The sequence below is a fragment of the Sinohyriopsis cumingii genome, chromosome 6 (assembly GCF_028554795.1).
Source record: "Sinohyriopsis cumingii isolate HCF-2022 chromosome 6, ASM2855479v2, whole genome shotgun sequence".
Classification (NCBI taxonomy): Eukaryota; Metazoa; Mollusca; class Bivalvia; order Unionida; family Unionidae; genus Sinohyriopsis; species Sinohyriopsis cumingii.
The window spans coordinates 132,135,631-132,152,868 of record NC_142966.1 but is presented as its reverse complement, the minus strand read 5'-3'; the positions used below and the strand labels follow the sequence as shown (position 1 = coordinate 132,152,868).

At 38.1% G+C, this 17,238-nt stretch overlaps 1 protein-coding gene across 1 annotated transcript in view; it reads left to right on the top strand.

Annotated features, from left to right (window-relative positions):
* LOC149797997 (uncharacterized) overlaps nt 1-10,418 on the top strand; it is a 54,007-nt gene extending 43,589 nt beyond the window's left edge. The window contains exons 7-8 of the mRNA XM_089963064.1: nt 5,038-5,157; nt 8,172-10,418. Coding sequence (XP_089819190.1) covers nt 5,038-5,157; nt 8,172-8,450 — 399 coding nt within the window. The 3' untranslated portion in view covers nt 8,451-10,418. The remainder of the gene's footprint in view (nt 1-5,037; nt 5,158-8,171) is intronic.
* The last annotated feature ends 6,820 nt before the right edge of the window (nt 10,419-17,238 follow it).

Genomic DNA, 17,238 nt, shown 5'->3' with positions numbered 1-17,238 from the left:
CTTCAACGGAGTCCACGATCAAAATCCTTTTGAGTTTAAACATTACAAAGTGTCCAAGATTGAAGTCAGTCGCGATGGCAAAACCTTGTGTACCCAACCTTTCGAACCTGACTTTGAGAAGAAGAATTACTTGAGGTCGTACTTGTCCCTGTACGAAGCCACGGGGCAGTTAGGAACCAACACCACTCACGGTATTACGTACGAGAATTATGCAGGAGGCTATGCTTTGTGGGCTTTTGATTTCACTCCAGACCAAGGCAGCGACGAGGGACATTTCCACCCTATAAAATCTGGTCAGATTCGTGTGGAACTTCAGTTTGCAGAAGCTCTAACTGAGACGGTGAACGTCATCCTGTATGCAGAATTTGACAATACGATAGAAATCAACAGTTTGAGAGAAGTCATTCTAGACTATTAGAAGCCATGGAATACTGTTATCCCTCTTTACCTAGTGGAGAAACTTTAGAGATGAAATATGAGGAGACTGTGGAAGAAGTGATCATGATGAAGTCAAGATGGCCAGAACAAGAAGCCCATTTAGTCTCCTGTTTTACCAAACACTTGGTCGAAAAAATGACGGAATTGATCAAGAACAATTGCTATGGATGTCAAAACGATCATCCCAGTCAAATTCAACACAATAAATGCCTGATGTTGAGTCAAGAAGAAAAATTGGACGAGTATCTGGACGAGGCTTGGAGTCTCATCTCGGACGAAGACGTGTTGCACCAGTGGTATAAAGACTTGCGTGAACATTCTTGTCCACCATTAACCACTCAAGAGATCCATCGTATCGAAGCTCTCCTGAATCAAAGTGAGGAGACGAAACGAAGAAACGGTTATTTGTCAGACATTTTCAAGCAAAAAGTCAGGATCGAATTGATGACATATTATTACCTGTGAAGAAGAAGAAAAAACCACACAAATCAATGGATACCTGGGAACTTTATTACCTTTTGAACCACAGTTCGTATACGTCTTCTTGGAATCCTGTCGTCTGTGCTAAAGATGAACTCCCTCATCGCAAACCTCAAAACCATCTAGCTTATGTGATCAACACGGACGAAAGTCATCTCCCAGGAATCCACTGGGTAGCCGTCTACTTTCCTCAAGAAGGATGTGTGGAATATTTCGATTCGTATGGATTGCCCCCTTTGGAAGACGATATCATCGACTTTATGAGAAGAAATGCTCAGACCACCCGATTCAATAATGTGAAATTACAAGGCACAGATTCCTTGGTGTGTGGACAATATTGTGTGTATTTTCTGCATCATCGCAGCCTGGGCTATTCCTTAGAACATTTAGTGACTCATTTTGATCCTCGTTCTTCTTCTAGAAACGATGTGAAAGTAGATCGATGGTTCTGTGACCATTATGCTTATCTTTTGTCTCAAGCTAGGAAACGTAGTGTCCATCAATGGCCTAATGACTTCCAACAGTGGAAATCACAATTTCATTCACAACGTTGTCAGCCCTGTTTAAAGTAGATGGTTAATTGAGAAAAAAATGTTTGTCATTTGAAAAAAATGTTTGATGTTATAATGTTGGATTATTGTTAAAAATGTTAGAGTTGTTGTTGATTAGTGTTAAGTGATTTTGAATAAAAAATGTTGTGTTTTGAAAAAAATGTCTTTGTCTTTTGTTTGGCTATAAGAATGTTGATTCATGCTCTTTGACTTCCCTCTATCTCTCTCATGTCACTCATTGAACGTTCCGGCTCGAAAACCGTGGAGGGATGTTTTCCTTCACGTCCGCGCTTTGACTTTAAGAACCGGGGCAGTTTTCCAGTCTAACCATCCATTGTCGACTCATCCTCCTACGAAGATGTGCTCCAAACTAGCTGAGCTAAACGAAGCCTACGTGAATTTGCATAGGGTCAGACACAGTCTGATACCGAAAGCTGAAGAGATAGAGAATGTGAGAATGCTAAAAGTCACTGAAGACCTGATAGAAGAGCTCTTCAGAGAAGAAGTGAACAGGGAGAAAGAAGAATGGACAGAGAAGTACAGACTTCAGAGACAGCAGCAACGGCAACAACAACAACAACAGCAGCAGCAGGAACCTGAACCTGACAGAGGCTTTGTCGATTGTCGTATCGACACCAAAGAGTTCTTCTTCTCTTTCCGAAGAAGCAGACCTATCGTCAGAAAGTCTATCCTCAGAGGACGACGCATTCTTAGAAACTAAAAGATTGCCATAGCAAACAAAAAACAGCCCTTTTCAGGGCTACCCAATACTCTAGAAAAGAAATAACAATTGATTTGCCAATGTGTGTAGGTAGAGTAGTGTGAATATAAACACTGACTCTTTTATCATAGTTTGAGTTGATGTGTTTGTGTATAAGATTGTGTGTTTGTAAGTGCTAACGTAGGTTGGTGTGGATAGTAGATTAAGATCATGTCTTTTTTTGTTGTTAGAGGTGTGGGGAGAGTAGATTTGGGGGTTTGATTGGATTGCTTTGCGTATGTGAATAGTATATTGAAGTGATTAATGAAATTTTTTTAGAATAGTAATGGGTAGTATAAAAAAGTGAGTGAGTGTTTCTTTTAGGTCCGCGCGTTGTTTTGGTCATGATCTAGGTAAGATCAATATTATGTTTTTAGGGGGATGTTTTCCTTCACGTCCGCGCTTTTAGTATAAATTAAAAGTCACTCGTCAGTCCAGCTACCCTTGTTGATTGATCAACACCAGAATGAACACCAGACTAGCGAAACTGTTGGAACTTCATGTGCATCTGGAATATGCCAGGCACCTGTTGAACGAACTGGCCGCGGAAGCCATTGTGGAAGAGGGAAGGATGAAAGAGGAGGAGAGAAGAAACAAAGAAGAGGAGGAGAGAAGATACAAAGAAGAGGCGAAGAGAAGATACAAAGAAAAGGAGGAGGAGGAGAGAAGAAACAAAGAATAGGAGGAAAAGGAGAGAAGAAATTTCAGAATCCCAGAGACAGAAAATTGGGATTCTGAAGCTATTTATCCCGCCTCTGCTCTCTCCCCCCAAAAAGTAAAAAGCAACTGGGGAACAAGATGTGTATGTGGCGCCAGGCCTGGAAGGTGCCATCATTAACCAGGTGTCCATGAAGTTCAAAAAAAAAAACAGCCCTTTTCAGGGCTACCCAATACTCTAGAAAAGAAATAACCATCAATTTGCCAATGTGTGTAGGTAGAGTAGTGTGAATATAAACACGGACTCTTTTCTCATAGTGTGAGTGTATGTGTTTGTGTTTGTGTTTGTAACCGCTCAAGTAAGTTTGTGTGAATAGTAGATTATGGGTTTGTTTTATTGTTTCTTAGCGTATGTGAAGAGTATAGTTTGGGTTTTATTATATGAAATGAGAAAGTAGGGGGATGTTTTCCTTCACGTCCGCGCGTTGTTTGGTCATGATCTAGGTAATATCAATTTTATGTCTTAGGGGGATGTTTTCCTTCACGTCCGCACTTTAACTATAAGAACATACAAAGTTCGTCGTTCGCACCATTCTATAGAATAATCTAGACAAGATGAGGCAAGTGACTGATTTATTTAATCAATTGAGGCATATCTATTTCTGGATGATAGATGCAGAATATGTTATAGAAAGGATACAAAAGGAATGGAAGTATGAAGATAAAGAACACTTGGTAACCAGTCAAGTCGAACGTCTAAAGGCCGCCAGACATATAATAGAAGGAATGATAGAAGATGAAGTCAACAAATCAAGAGGATTTATTGACCCACCTTATGTCAGAGTGGGGAGTTTGAAGGAAGCACTGGATTATGTCATCCAAGTCCGGTGCTTCCTAGAACATATAGTGTATTGGACGGAGTTGTCATATGTGAAGAGGGGGCTGGACAGGTTGAAAAAAGGAGAAGAAATAATGAAACAAGTGATGACTGAAGAGGTGAAAAAGATAAAAGAAAAATGGAGTCAAGAAAGACAGGATAAGGAAACAATAAAGAAGAAAGAGGCCTTTGACAAAGTCAATCAAAATTGGATCAAGATACAAGAGAAGTTCAGGGCTATGGGTCACCCAGACTGGTTACCAGAAAAAGAAAAGAGGAAGAACAAAGGAATTTGGAGAAAGATTAGGGGCTGGATGAGGAAATGGAGGAAATAGAAGAAGAAGCAGAAGAAACCCAAAGGCCCTTTTCAGGGCCACCCACATTTCTCGAAAAGAGAATGACTTTCGATTGCCTACCCCTTTTTAAAAAAAATTTTTTTTAATTTTTTTTTTAAAAATCCCATGTTCAATTTCCCTTGACGCTATACAGTCCCACCCTTTTTAAATTCCTTTTGATGCTATACAGTCCCCTTTTTCTCCATGTTAAATTCCCTTGAGGCTATATGGTCCCACAATTTTTCTCCATGTTAAATTCCCTTGAGGCTATATGGTCCCACGATTTTTCTCCATGTTAAATTTCCATTGAGGCTATTGTGTCCAACGATTTTTCTCCATGTTAAATTTCCATTGAGGCTATAGTGTCCCGGGGGGAGGGGTCTGTAATGTTAATTCCCATTGAGGCTACGGTATCCCCTTTCACTACTAATAGTCTATCATCATCGTAGTCATGCTTTTAAAGTAGTCTGTCATCATTTTCATCATCACTGTAGTCATGCTTATGAAGCAGTATCGTCATGAAGATCATCCTCATTGTAGTGATGTTTATATAGTAGAAACCACCTTATCCTATTTATTTTATTCAACACCGTATCCTACCCGTTGTATTGAACAGGTAGGGAATGTTATTAATTAAATGGTAATTAGTTAAATAATAGGAAGAAGCATTATAAGCCATTCTAATCATCAAATATAATGTTTTTAAATTTACAAATAGTCATATGTGCCGTGTAGTACCTACTGCTTTACCTCAAAACTTAATATCTTCGACATCAACTCCTAGTGTTATGGAAAATGTGACATATTTTGTTATAGAGTACTTGATATAATTTATCATAGAATCATATTGTTACGGAAAGCGTGATATAATTTCTAATATAATACGTGACATAATTGGTTATACAAAACTTGAAGAAAAAAAATGGATTTTCTTCTTAGAAATACAAAGCTGCATCGGTGATGTCTGAAAGAGCAGTCAAAGCTCGAGACCTCGGTGGGAACATTTTCAGAGAGTACCGAAGATTGCTTGTCAAAGAAACAGTGCCAGGGGTTAAAGATGTAAGCATTTTGTATGTATTCTTCTTTGCTTTCGATACATTACATTTATGGTTTGTTTTAATTTCCTGTATTTTATGGCTTTGCGATTATTTATTAGAGAGTAAATCAGTCATCGATAGACATCAGTGTATGTTTAGTCACAGGAGTCTGACGTTTTATCAATAAAGTACGGCAAACACAAGGAGTGCAAGCGTGACCACAACCCTCCGTTCGATTCGACTTCTCTCACGGTCTTTTATCGCTTCAGAATCGCAAGAAGACTGAAAAACTACACATATACATTCAAAAAACAGTGACGTACCAACGCATTACGCTCGGACGACCATCGCATGAATCCAAGCCGGCGAATCAACCTTTATTTTCACAATTACGGTCACAAACCCTTTCTATTAGAATCCACCAGACGGAAGTAGCCCATTCTACCAGTTTCTACCCTGCAGTAAATATGCGTTAGGGTCTAATAATCGTACAGAACACGGTACACAATGTGTGTTATTTTATAATACAAAGGAAATTTAATAATGCGGTATCAATAGATTATTTGAATTTGCTCAGAGTAATTAATGCATCATGAAAATGTTATTTACAGTTTTATATTACTACTATTTTCAAAAGTTGTAAAAAAAATGCTCTCACTCAGCACATACATACATACATACACACATACACACAAACACATACATACATACAGACATACATACATACATACATACATACATACATACACACACATACACACACACATACATACATACATGCATACATACATACATGCATACATACATACATACATACATGTGTGTATTTGAGAAGGAGAGAGAGAGAGAGAGAGAGACGGGGGGTAGTTTTGAAGATTGAATATTGTAACCTTTCCGGACCTCTGAAAGAAATTATTTAGGTATTAGATGAACTATTACAATTTCGGTACAGATCTTTATATCACTGGCACGAGCAAGGTATTAAACAGCGAAACATGTTTCTCTTCTCTCGCCTTCTTCACTGTCGTCGTCATAATTAACGATGGTAAATCTCTAGTAAACAATATTGTATTCACAAGTGTTTCTTCTTTTCATCGTCATACGTTATACATGTATCATTCACGGTCCTTTATTTGTCCTTCACCACCACCACGTGTTTCACCTCATCATCATCAATGGTATAATTATCAGGTAAAATGTCATTTGTACCTCTCTAACGTCAGTATTGCCATAAATGCTAAATATAAGTAATTTTTTTCATTCGTCATCTGCCTTTGCTGTCTCTCATCATCTGTAAATCATACAAGAATCATTTTGTTCTCTCTCGCATCGTCAATAATTGTAATGTATCGTATTACGTATTGATTTTATCAGTCACAACAATTCTCTATATCTCAAGAAAACACACACACACACACACACACACACATACCATCATCATCAATGGTTAATCAGTGGTATAAAGTATCAGATTTTCTCCTTTCGTACTGTTATTGTTCTCTATATCATTATCATCATCATCATAATAAATTGTACATCTCTCATACAGGTATCATATTTTCTGCTTCACTTATTTTCTGATATGAAAAAACATCAATACAAACAACAAATGATCTTACCAGGTGGAAACCTCTAGAAAGTCGATCAAATGCATTTTTAAATCTACCGGGTCCAGCATCCGTACTTAATATTTGAAGTATGATGACGTCATCAACCGTTATTTCTACTATCCGAACGTTAACTACATATTTATGTTTATATAAAATTATAAAATGATATAATCTGAAATAAAAAGCAAGCTAAACATTTTATCTTGTGAAATTACTTTCATCATGTTATTCAGCCCGTGATAGAATAGGCTACTTCTGTCCGGTGGATTTTGATAGAAAGGGTTTGTGAGCGCAATGGTGAAAATAAATACTTCGCCGGATTGGATTCATGCAATGGGCGTCCAAGCGTTATGTGTTGGTACGTCACTATCTTTTGAATGTATATGTGTAGTTTTTCAGTCTTCTTGCGATTCTGAAGCGATAAATGACGTGTGAGAAAAGTCTTGGTCATGCTTGCACTCCTTGTGTTCATTTATATAGCCGATAAGGTGATTTCATGTTGTCAGAGTTTTCGCCGTATTTTATTGATAAAACGTCAGACTCCTGTGGTTTAATTGAGCTTGGAAAACCTACAAGGTTTGAAAAGGCCACACACATGCAGATAAAATACTGATTCTGATTCTTTAGTTCTTTCTGAATTTGATGCAAAGAAAATACAAGAAAAAATGAATTCAACCTTTTGGGTAATACATACTTTTTCAAAAGCGAATAGTATATAAACATTATCAACTTTGAATAGCCGGTTAATCGGAGAAGAAAATATTTCCGTGTATGTAAGCAAATCAAAGATATTGAAGTATATGTTCTAGGCCTTGACAATATCTTGGAATATTCAGTGTTCAGAAGTGACATATTCTGCTTGACACGCAAATGGTAAAAAATGCAAAACAAGTGTCTGTATGTGTGTGTTTTGGACTTTTAACGTAGCTTTAAAAAAAAAATCAGTCATATCGCTACGATGTCTGCAGCGTAACAGTTCATAGTGATGTCTAGCACTGTGGCATCATGCCGCAGACATGTAGTATCATGTTCCACCCAGTCACATTACCCTGACACCAGGCCGACCAGTCCTAACACTAACCTCTTAATGATGAGCGCCAAGCGAGGCATCTGTTAAGTACCATTTGTTAAAAGTCTTCGGTATGACTCGGCCGGGGTTCAAACCCGCGACCTTTCGCATCCGAGGCGGACACTCTAACTACTATGCCACTGGAGCGGTCATGTAGTAGTAGTAGTACATGTGGTAGTAGTACACATGGTAGTAGTAGGGCATGAAGTAGCTATTAATACTGGTGGTAGTTGTTGTAGTAGTTGTACATGTAGTAGAATTATTAGTATGTGCAGTAATAGTTATAGTAGTAGTACATGTACTAGAATTTTTTTCTTTATATTCATTTAGATAGCTATCAACATTTATATATTTCAGTTGTTCAGAAAGGTCAAACAACACGAAATATTTGAGACTAGCTTTGTGACACCGGTTTTACAGACGTTTATTGACAAAGTTGTGGAACTCATGTGGCTTATGGTGGTACAGGATCCACCTATGATGGTCTACTGGCTTGAGGATGGCCGACCACATTTACCGGATTATTTCAACTTTTTTTCGAAGCGTGGAGACACGGTGAAACAGACAGTATGGCCAGCAGTGTTCCTGTACGAGGATGGTGCTCTTCTCTCCAAGGGAGTCATTTTAGTACGATAACAACATCTTATGTTTGTTATACATTTATCTATGTATCTATTTGATTTTTGTATGTTGATATTGGATATATATGCCAATTCGGTCGCCATGTCCAGAATAATGGATTTGTGGGGTATTATTATTATTATTATAGCGGCTTCATTATTTTCTGGTAACAACAAGTTTCTAATAGTTTGGTAATTTATCCACATATCTAATGTTGTTGTTATTGTTGTTTGGTTTAACGCCATTTTTTCAGCACAATATAGGCTATACATGGCAGCCAGTATAAATGGAGGACGAAGAACCGGGGACAACCCCAGAAAAAACCACCGACCCACGAGAAGCTACTTTCAAGCTTTCTCACGTACCCAAATTTGACGAGTCCGAGACTCGAAACCACGCAGATAGTAGTGAGATGACAATGATCCGTAACGATGAACGCTTTAGACCACTCGGCGAATTGGCCCCCTCCCATATCTAATGTATTTTGAATTTTAAAATTGGAGCTATTCACCAATCCGTTCGTTCTGTGCAGAATAATGGATTTTTCTATCAGACAAATTATTTCAAACAGTTGCCCGCTGTTTTAAAATTAAGCTTTTGTAAATAATTTCTCGTATTATATAGTTCATCCCTTTATCAAAACTATTTACTGAAAGTGTAACATCCATATCGCAGATAATGACTATTTCAATCTCTGGTTTTAATGACATATATTGATACTTGAATTCTGATTTGTAGAAAATAATAGATCATTAAGGCCCATTTATGGGGTTAAAAGTTTTTTTTACCGTTCAATAAACCCGTTTATATCCTTTTTCACAATTGAAGCTAATTGCTGACGATAGGATGCGCTCGGCAAGATACAAATGTCTGCCTTGATTTCTGTATATCGTGACTGATCTCATTTGCGTTCCCAATCTATGGGGATACATTGCAAAATTAACCATCGTATCATGCCATATGAATCAGTTCGAAAAGAGAAAGTAGTTTAGAATGTGTAATTTTTAAATAAAGTTGGATGATGTACAAGCATTTTCCGAAACATTTACCTGGATACTGGTGAGATTCAGGGATCATTTAACCAAAAACACAAGAGCCCTTTGAAGGAACTGGCGCTCTACTGGCTTGAAAAAATTAGTAGAAATCTATAAGAAGTCAGTTTATTTCCTCCTATTATTCTTTGTGACTGCTAACCATTGAAAGCATATGAAGTAGTTTTCAAAACTACAAAATGCCGATCTAAGGGATGCAATATTTTATGTGTTAAAAAGCAGAAGGAGGGCGAATCCTACAAAATTTATAAGGTTCCAAATGTCAAAATAAGGTCTCCAAAAAAAAGGGTTTCAACCGGAAATAATGTCGACTACGTTTCAAGAGGAATTCTCGGAGGAAGAAACCTCCTTGGGAGGTCCTCCTGAGTTAGTCCAAATATGGTTTCTGGTTAAAAAAAAACTGTTAATGGCGCTTCGATTACAAAAAATGAACCAATTCGTTGTCGTCGCCCTCCCTGCTGCTCAATTAAAATTTTTTTATCAAGACCAACTCGATACCGTGTTCTAGGATCGTGTAAGTTTATTGTTATAAACCCATGCGGGTTTATTTTAGCACGACTAGAGAAATTTTTCAATTTATTTATGTCCATATCGCCGCTACACCAGGTCTGATGAATATTTCGTAACGTGTGAGCATCAACTCCGTTAAACACAGTAAGAATATTACAGTTATCCCTGATCACTTTAGGAATGTGTGTATATCGCTGGGTTACATAAATCACATCTGTGTATTTGTGTCTGCCTCTGGAAAATATCCTAGCTGGATTTGATTGTTTATCCAACATTATATCATCGTAAACAACTAAATTGTTAATTGACCCATCAATATCATCAATACTTGGCGCTTCATTAATGTCAGTTATAAATTCAACAACATCATCTCCGTTTTCATTTAACGATTTTGCACTTTCATTAAAATCTTTTAACACTTCGTAGCATCGTTGATCGTCTACAGATGGAGCTACCAGATATAATTTATCCCACTTCATCCACTTCATTATTAAATTAAGTAACAACTGCGTTTTACCACTTCCAGATGGACCAATGATAATCATTCGAATAGAATTTGGTAACGCAGCAATATGCTTAACTGGTTCTCGTCGTTTTGTAGCAGAAAAGTCAGTGATCTCCATTAGAATAATATTAAATAAATATGAATTTATATTGTGTGAAATGCAGGGCGCGCACGCCAAGAAGTGATCTAACAACCATTACAACAAAAAATAATAGATCTGCGGTTACGGGCAAGAGTGAGCGATGCGGTACAAAGAAATTTAAATTTATTTCCAATGGTAAGTCAGGTGAAAAACCAAAACCAAATCCAAAGCCAAAGTTAAAGCCAAAACCAAAGCCGAAGTCAAAACCAAAACCAAAGTAAAAGCCAAAATCAAGTGAAAAAAAAAAGCAACACGGGGGTGATGCTGCAGCAAAATTAACAAAACTACCTGGAACTCCGTGGGCTAAATACCCAGGAGAAAAACACTTCCCAGGATATAATTACTGCAGTCCTGGAACCAGACTTGATATCAGACTTGATGACCAAGATCAACCAAAACCAGGTGAGTATCCGATAAACGCTATTGATAAAGCGTGTCATGCTCATGATGTAGCTTATAAAAGTAAAAATCTACAAGATAGGCATCTCGCGGATGTGAAATTAATTCACGCGTTAAATTTCATCACTGATAAATCTCTCAAGGAAAGATTGGCTAGTTGGTTAATAAAATCCGCAATGAAAGGTAAATTAGCGTTAGGTGCTGGTAATTAATTATAATGGAGTCGATTTATTATTCCCCAGAAGGATACTGGAGGGGTAGCGCAGCAATTAGTAAACTCGCTGAAGCAGCAAAAGTTACGCGCGTTACTGCTAAATATTGGTTATCCAAACAGGCAATATGGCAAATTTACCAACCACCGCCTAAACAAATTCACTTTGCACATTTTGATGTTAGTGTTCCTAATGAAGTTCATCAGGCTGATATATTATTTCTGCCACATGATACCATTAAAATCCGAAGACGTCAAATAACATATAGACACGCGTTAACTGTAGTTGATGTTACAAGTAGATACAAAGATGCAGAACCGTTAACGACTAAAACAGCATCTGAGGTTGCTTCTGGTTTGAACGAATTTATCAACGAGGACATCTACGATGGCCACAGTTGTTACAAGTTGATCCTGGCAAAGAATTTCAGGGTGCAGTATCATCGCTGATGAAGCAACATAATGTCAACATCAGACGAGGACATACTGAAATTCACCATGATCAGGCAATTGTTGAGCGATTTAATCGAACACTTGCTGAGCGGTTATTTGGATATCAATACGCGAAGGAATTCATTCAGAACAAGAGATCACGCGAATGGGTTGCAAGATTACCAGGTGTGATAGCTGCATTAAATAATGAAATTACTCGAACAACCAACATGAAACCTATTAATGCAATTACCAAAAAACATATACCACAACGACGTGATTTTTCAGCACAACCAATACTGGGTGGTGTCACTGTGAGATATTTATATGAACCAGGTGAACTTGAAGGTGGTAAAAAAAGATCGACTGATCCTATCAGGAGCATCACTAAACGTAAAATATCTGGTATAACTAGATCTACTGGTAGACCAGCAATCTACAGGCTGGGTTCGACTGCTCCTCAACGTGGATTCATACGTGAACAATTACAAGTAATTCCCGAGGACACACAATTACCGCCCAGATCACTTAACTAGCACCTCGACGTCGATTACATTCAAGACAGGTCAGCATCACATTTTCTCGTGTATGACCACGGTTATCTTTTCTATCTACGGTGAATTGTCTTGGATTATTACTCGAATACTGCCACAACATTATACAATTACAGCTTGCACAATGATTATTCTGCTGTTGTTTCAGTGTCATGATAAATTCAACATCAAGGTCAAATTCTCGATTATTTTTTTTGTCACTCTGTAACCAGTTAATTTTTTCTTATTATATCACTGTTGTTTTCATTATTAATTTCATCAGCCATTGACTCATCCAAGAAAATCCTTCGCAGTTGAGATATTCTTCTGACTCTGGACACAGCCAAGTAAACTAAAAGTTTGACCACTCGATACGATCATCAATGATCCAAACAACTGTATCAGAGATAGTCAGTCCTTGAGATGAATGTATCGTCATTGCGTATCCTAACGTCCACGGGGATTTATCGGCGCGCAGTGCATCTTCAACAACATTGACATCAACTGCGACAATATCATTTAATACGAGATTCTGCTTCCTCCCTGACTGTCCCGGTATATCAACGTCAATATTCTGTAACCGCGAATCAGCTGGTCTATAACACAATGGCACTGGCAGTGTTGGAAATTTTTTCTTGTGTAATTGAAATAACTGTTGTTGAAGTGTGTCTCTGACTATTTTTCTACTTGCCACTATCAAATCGTTTGGTCTCCACGTTTTCCAAAAGTCGCTCATTGAAGTTTCTGAAATCACCTTGCGCATTATTTCACATTCAATTTTATTCGGTTGTAGTCTGATTAATTTTTTGAACTCGTTTAATTCTGCATCAAGCGCTCTATAATCATCGTTTATTTCTTCACAATAGTCAACAAAATATTTTAACCACAAATGTGGAGACGGTCCAACAAAAGGTGGTGGCTGGCCATGATCGCCACACATTATCACAGCTGTATGTTTTGTTAATAACCACTCGAGAAATGTTTTTAATGTTTCTAACGGTACCGTACATATTTCATCCCAAATTATAATCCTTGGAATATATTTCTCTCCCATTCGATCTGGAGTCCATGTGTCGCCCTTGTATCTGAAAAAGCTGTGATAAGTGCATGAGTTAACCCCACGTTGTTTCATCTCTCGCGCGAGTCTGTGTGTGGGTGTTAACACGATCATATCCGAATTCCGAAATAATTCAATCGCTCGAGTCGTCTTACCAGACCCCCCTGGCCCATTGAGATAAACAGACTTGTGTCTGGACACTGAATCGTACACAGATGGCGCGCTCGACATTTCTGATAATTCTGATTTATAATAACTGTCTTTAATCTCAACGTCTGCGGACTCGCAATAATCATATACCATTTCTTCTTTCATTCTCCACGAACCCCATGATTCATCATCAGTTGTAAAACGAGTTACCGAATTCAGGTGTTTCTTGTTGATGTAAAAAATGAATCCGTTTCAACTCTAACTGCAGTGTCAGGGAATCTATTTATCATCGATAACAAATTTATAGAAACATAAGCTAGCATTGAAGATCTTAAAAGAGTATACTGAGGTGACTCGCCATCGGTATAATTTACAATCGTACCCAGTCGAGTTCCATCAGATAAATAAGCTTTTTCTCGACTTACAAATATACCTCTCGCATTTGCATCAGCGACCACAAATTTATACTCGGCTGGATCTGGAGTATATCAGGAAAATATTCATCAATGATATCATTGACTGATTTTTTGAGTTCGTTTGGTGGAATATACCCTGGAAACTTAAATGTTGAAATATCATCTACGTGTATTTTATACCTATTTGCAAACCCTACTCTAACAGAACCATCTTTGGCATTTAATACACTTTGAATAAGCCGTAGGTTAAACAATTCCATGTCATGTGCAATTTGATTTAATATTTCTGTGCCTTTGATAAGTGAGGTTTTTAACGATAAATCAAAAATATGTTCTTGAAAACTCTGCCGTAATTCATTTAACATGTCCTTATATCCTTTATTAAGGGTATCGAAATATCCCAAAACATCAGCTTGATCCAGTGAAGTCCAAACCCCATTGTTTTCAAAAAACCAAAATCCATTACGGTATGCACTTGGATTTGTTAGATCTCGCACACGAGAAAGGATTATGGTGAAGACATCATCGTGATATGACTTATTGTCCGTGACATAATCAGACTTTTTCGGTTCTGGTGGTATTGGTGGTGCTTCAGGTGGTATTTCAGGCCATCCTAACACTGTTCTGATCGAACTTTGATATATATCCACAGCATAGTCAGGGGTGCTTATTTCGATTGCAGAAGACAGGGTTGGTTCATGAACGGTTATTTTTATCTTGGATACTTTTCCTGTGATATTTTTTATTCGCCGTTGTAACTCCTCATCGATTTCTTCGATTTGATAAAACCCGGTTGGTATCCCAATGACGTTGCAGTCGGGTGTACCATCTTCTTTATTTTTATTTGCAAACACAAACGAATTATTCGCTGGTAATCCACCTAACGATTTTGATCTGATATTGGGCCAACTGTGATATACTCGTAATTGTGCTAGTGCGATTTCTTTCACGGGAATTGCAGTTGGAAAATTAATATTAAATTCAGGGTTAGTCGAACTTACCGTTATCGTCGAAGTTCTTTTGGGGCTTGTATCTTCGACTGTCTGTTGAAGTAATTCTGTCATTATCTATCTTTGTTGTTTTTAAATGGCGGGTGCAGTCTTCGTATATCTTAACCATTAACGCGAATTCGGAATCTGATGCTTAATGATATCAGCGACGATAATTTTGAGTATGCGGCTGTGGCTGTGTTCAGTTATATGATATAATCGTGCAATTTTGTGCTCGTGCACGAGAATATTTTTTTCGCGATTATATTAAAAACCCCTGCGATGGCAGTTGATGAAGAGACGCATATTGTTACTGCGATTGTTACTGGTAGCGCTGATAATACTACTCCGGTGGATGCAACTAACGCGGATACTAAGTACACTAACACATCCAGGATGATTGCTCGTCGTTTATATTTTTTTATTTTTAGGTTGTATTTGTCGATGATGGTTTTTAGCTCTGATTGCCATTCGCGTACTTGATCATGTCTATATTGTTGCGCATCTAATGTTGTTGTTGATGCTGTTGTCCTTAACTCTGTTAACGGGGTCATTTATTATCTTACGCAGTAACAAATTGAGGTGTTACAGCTACAAATTCCAAACACCACCAATAAGATGTTGCGTTTAATGTCTTATCGGCTGATTCCAGTATAAACTCTTCTTCGGTTCCGCTATTTATTATTACAGTCACAACCCCGGAAAACCTGTCGGTGGAATGTCGCCAGGGATATGTTGTGAAAAGCTCAAATTTTGCAGCACTGAACACAGAAAACCTATACACACCAGTGACTGCTGCGGTGTATTTGATAGTAATATTTTATTAGACCATGTTGCAAATCCAGATAATACCGTGTATACTATGTTGGTAAAATGCCCAGGAGTAACTCCAGGTGGGATTTTAATCAAACTGGTTTTGTTAACGATATCAGGAATCCCACTTACGATATATTGCTGTGTTTGTTTGATCGTGTCAATGTTGGTTTTGATATCAGCAAGTTTTATGTCAACGGTGTGCGGAGCGCCGAAGAATTCATCTGAGGTTTCATTAATTTTTCTAAAGTTTCTACGAAGATTTGAAAACGCGTTTACGTGAACGTCATACTCGGCCCGCAGCGTGGATAATTTATTGTCTACGTTGTCAACATATAGTTTGTTTGCAGCATCTTTGTCGGATGTTGGATCCGCTAACACCAGTATTTTGTTTTCGTTCATGTTGAGTTCACCTGTCATTGTGTCACCAGTATTGTTTAGGCGATTAGTCACACTTGCTGCGATTTGATCTCTGATGGTTGCGAACGATATACTTGAGTCTCTGATTTTTCCGCTATCAGTAAACAGAGGAATGTTATCCGGGGTAGCTCCAAGAACCCTGCGAACTATGTCATTCCATTTGATATTGCTGGTTTTTAGCTTGCCATGTCGGTCCTGAAAAATAACAACCTCATCTAGGTCTATCCCGGACAACAATAAAAGATTGTCGATTTCATCTTTGGTCGCATGTTTTGATAAATCTACGTCGCCGCGTTTTTTTTTTTTTTTCTTTGTTTCGATGAGAGATCTTCCGTAAAATATCAACCATTATTCTTTAAGGATTGTTTAAAATGTTAAATCGACCCGCGGTATACTCGTGCACGACTTTGTGGGGTGGTTTGGTTGATTCTGATATCGCGTCAAGCACATTAATTACTTCACGCCCACATATTGGTTGATCGGTTAGTGTTTGTGTTGGTAGCGTTGAATACCAGACTGGAATGGGAGTGTTTCGTGCGTATTTGAGGAATTCAACTGGTGGTGCTAACCCATACGAATCGAAATAGATAATTCCACGTGGATCGATCGCGTAAGCAACCCAGTGAGTCCCTAGACCATCGCTGTTAATAATTCCAGTTTCTGGATTATTTGGTTGTTGCGGTAACTGATCTCGCATAAAAACACCTCTGAAATTTTTATTTTAAGATGTTTAGCAGCATCGAGCAAATCAAAATTTGATATCGTTGCGTCTTCGTATTGTGTTAAAACCGTTTTGGGTACCATGAAGGCGGAGTTCCTGGAAGTCTTAGACCCCGTCCTTTTTTGTATCCTTTTCCAGTTGCTTCTTTAATGCCATTTCAGCAGCTGTTCCAACAGCTCCTAACGCGGCTGCTTTTGCGACAGCTGGGGCAGCAGCAGCTATCAGCGCTGGTATTGCTGCGAGGAGTGAAAATATTCCACCGGTTTTAACCATATCCTTGATAGCTTTTGGAGCGAAATCAAGTTGAACTCCGGTTTTTGCTCGTTTTGCTTTATTGAAATGTTTTAGTTGGGTTTTAGTCAGCGATTACTTGTTTGGACCACCATTAACAATTTGATCGTTTTTTAGTGTTATCGTTGCTCCACATGCGCTCGCGTTTTTTGATTGTAATTT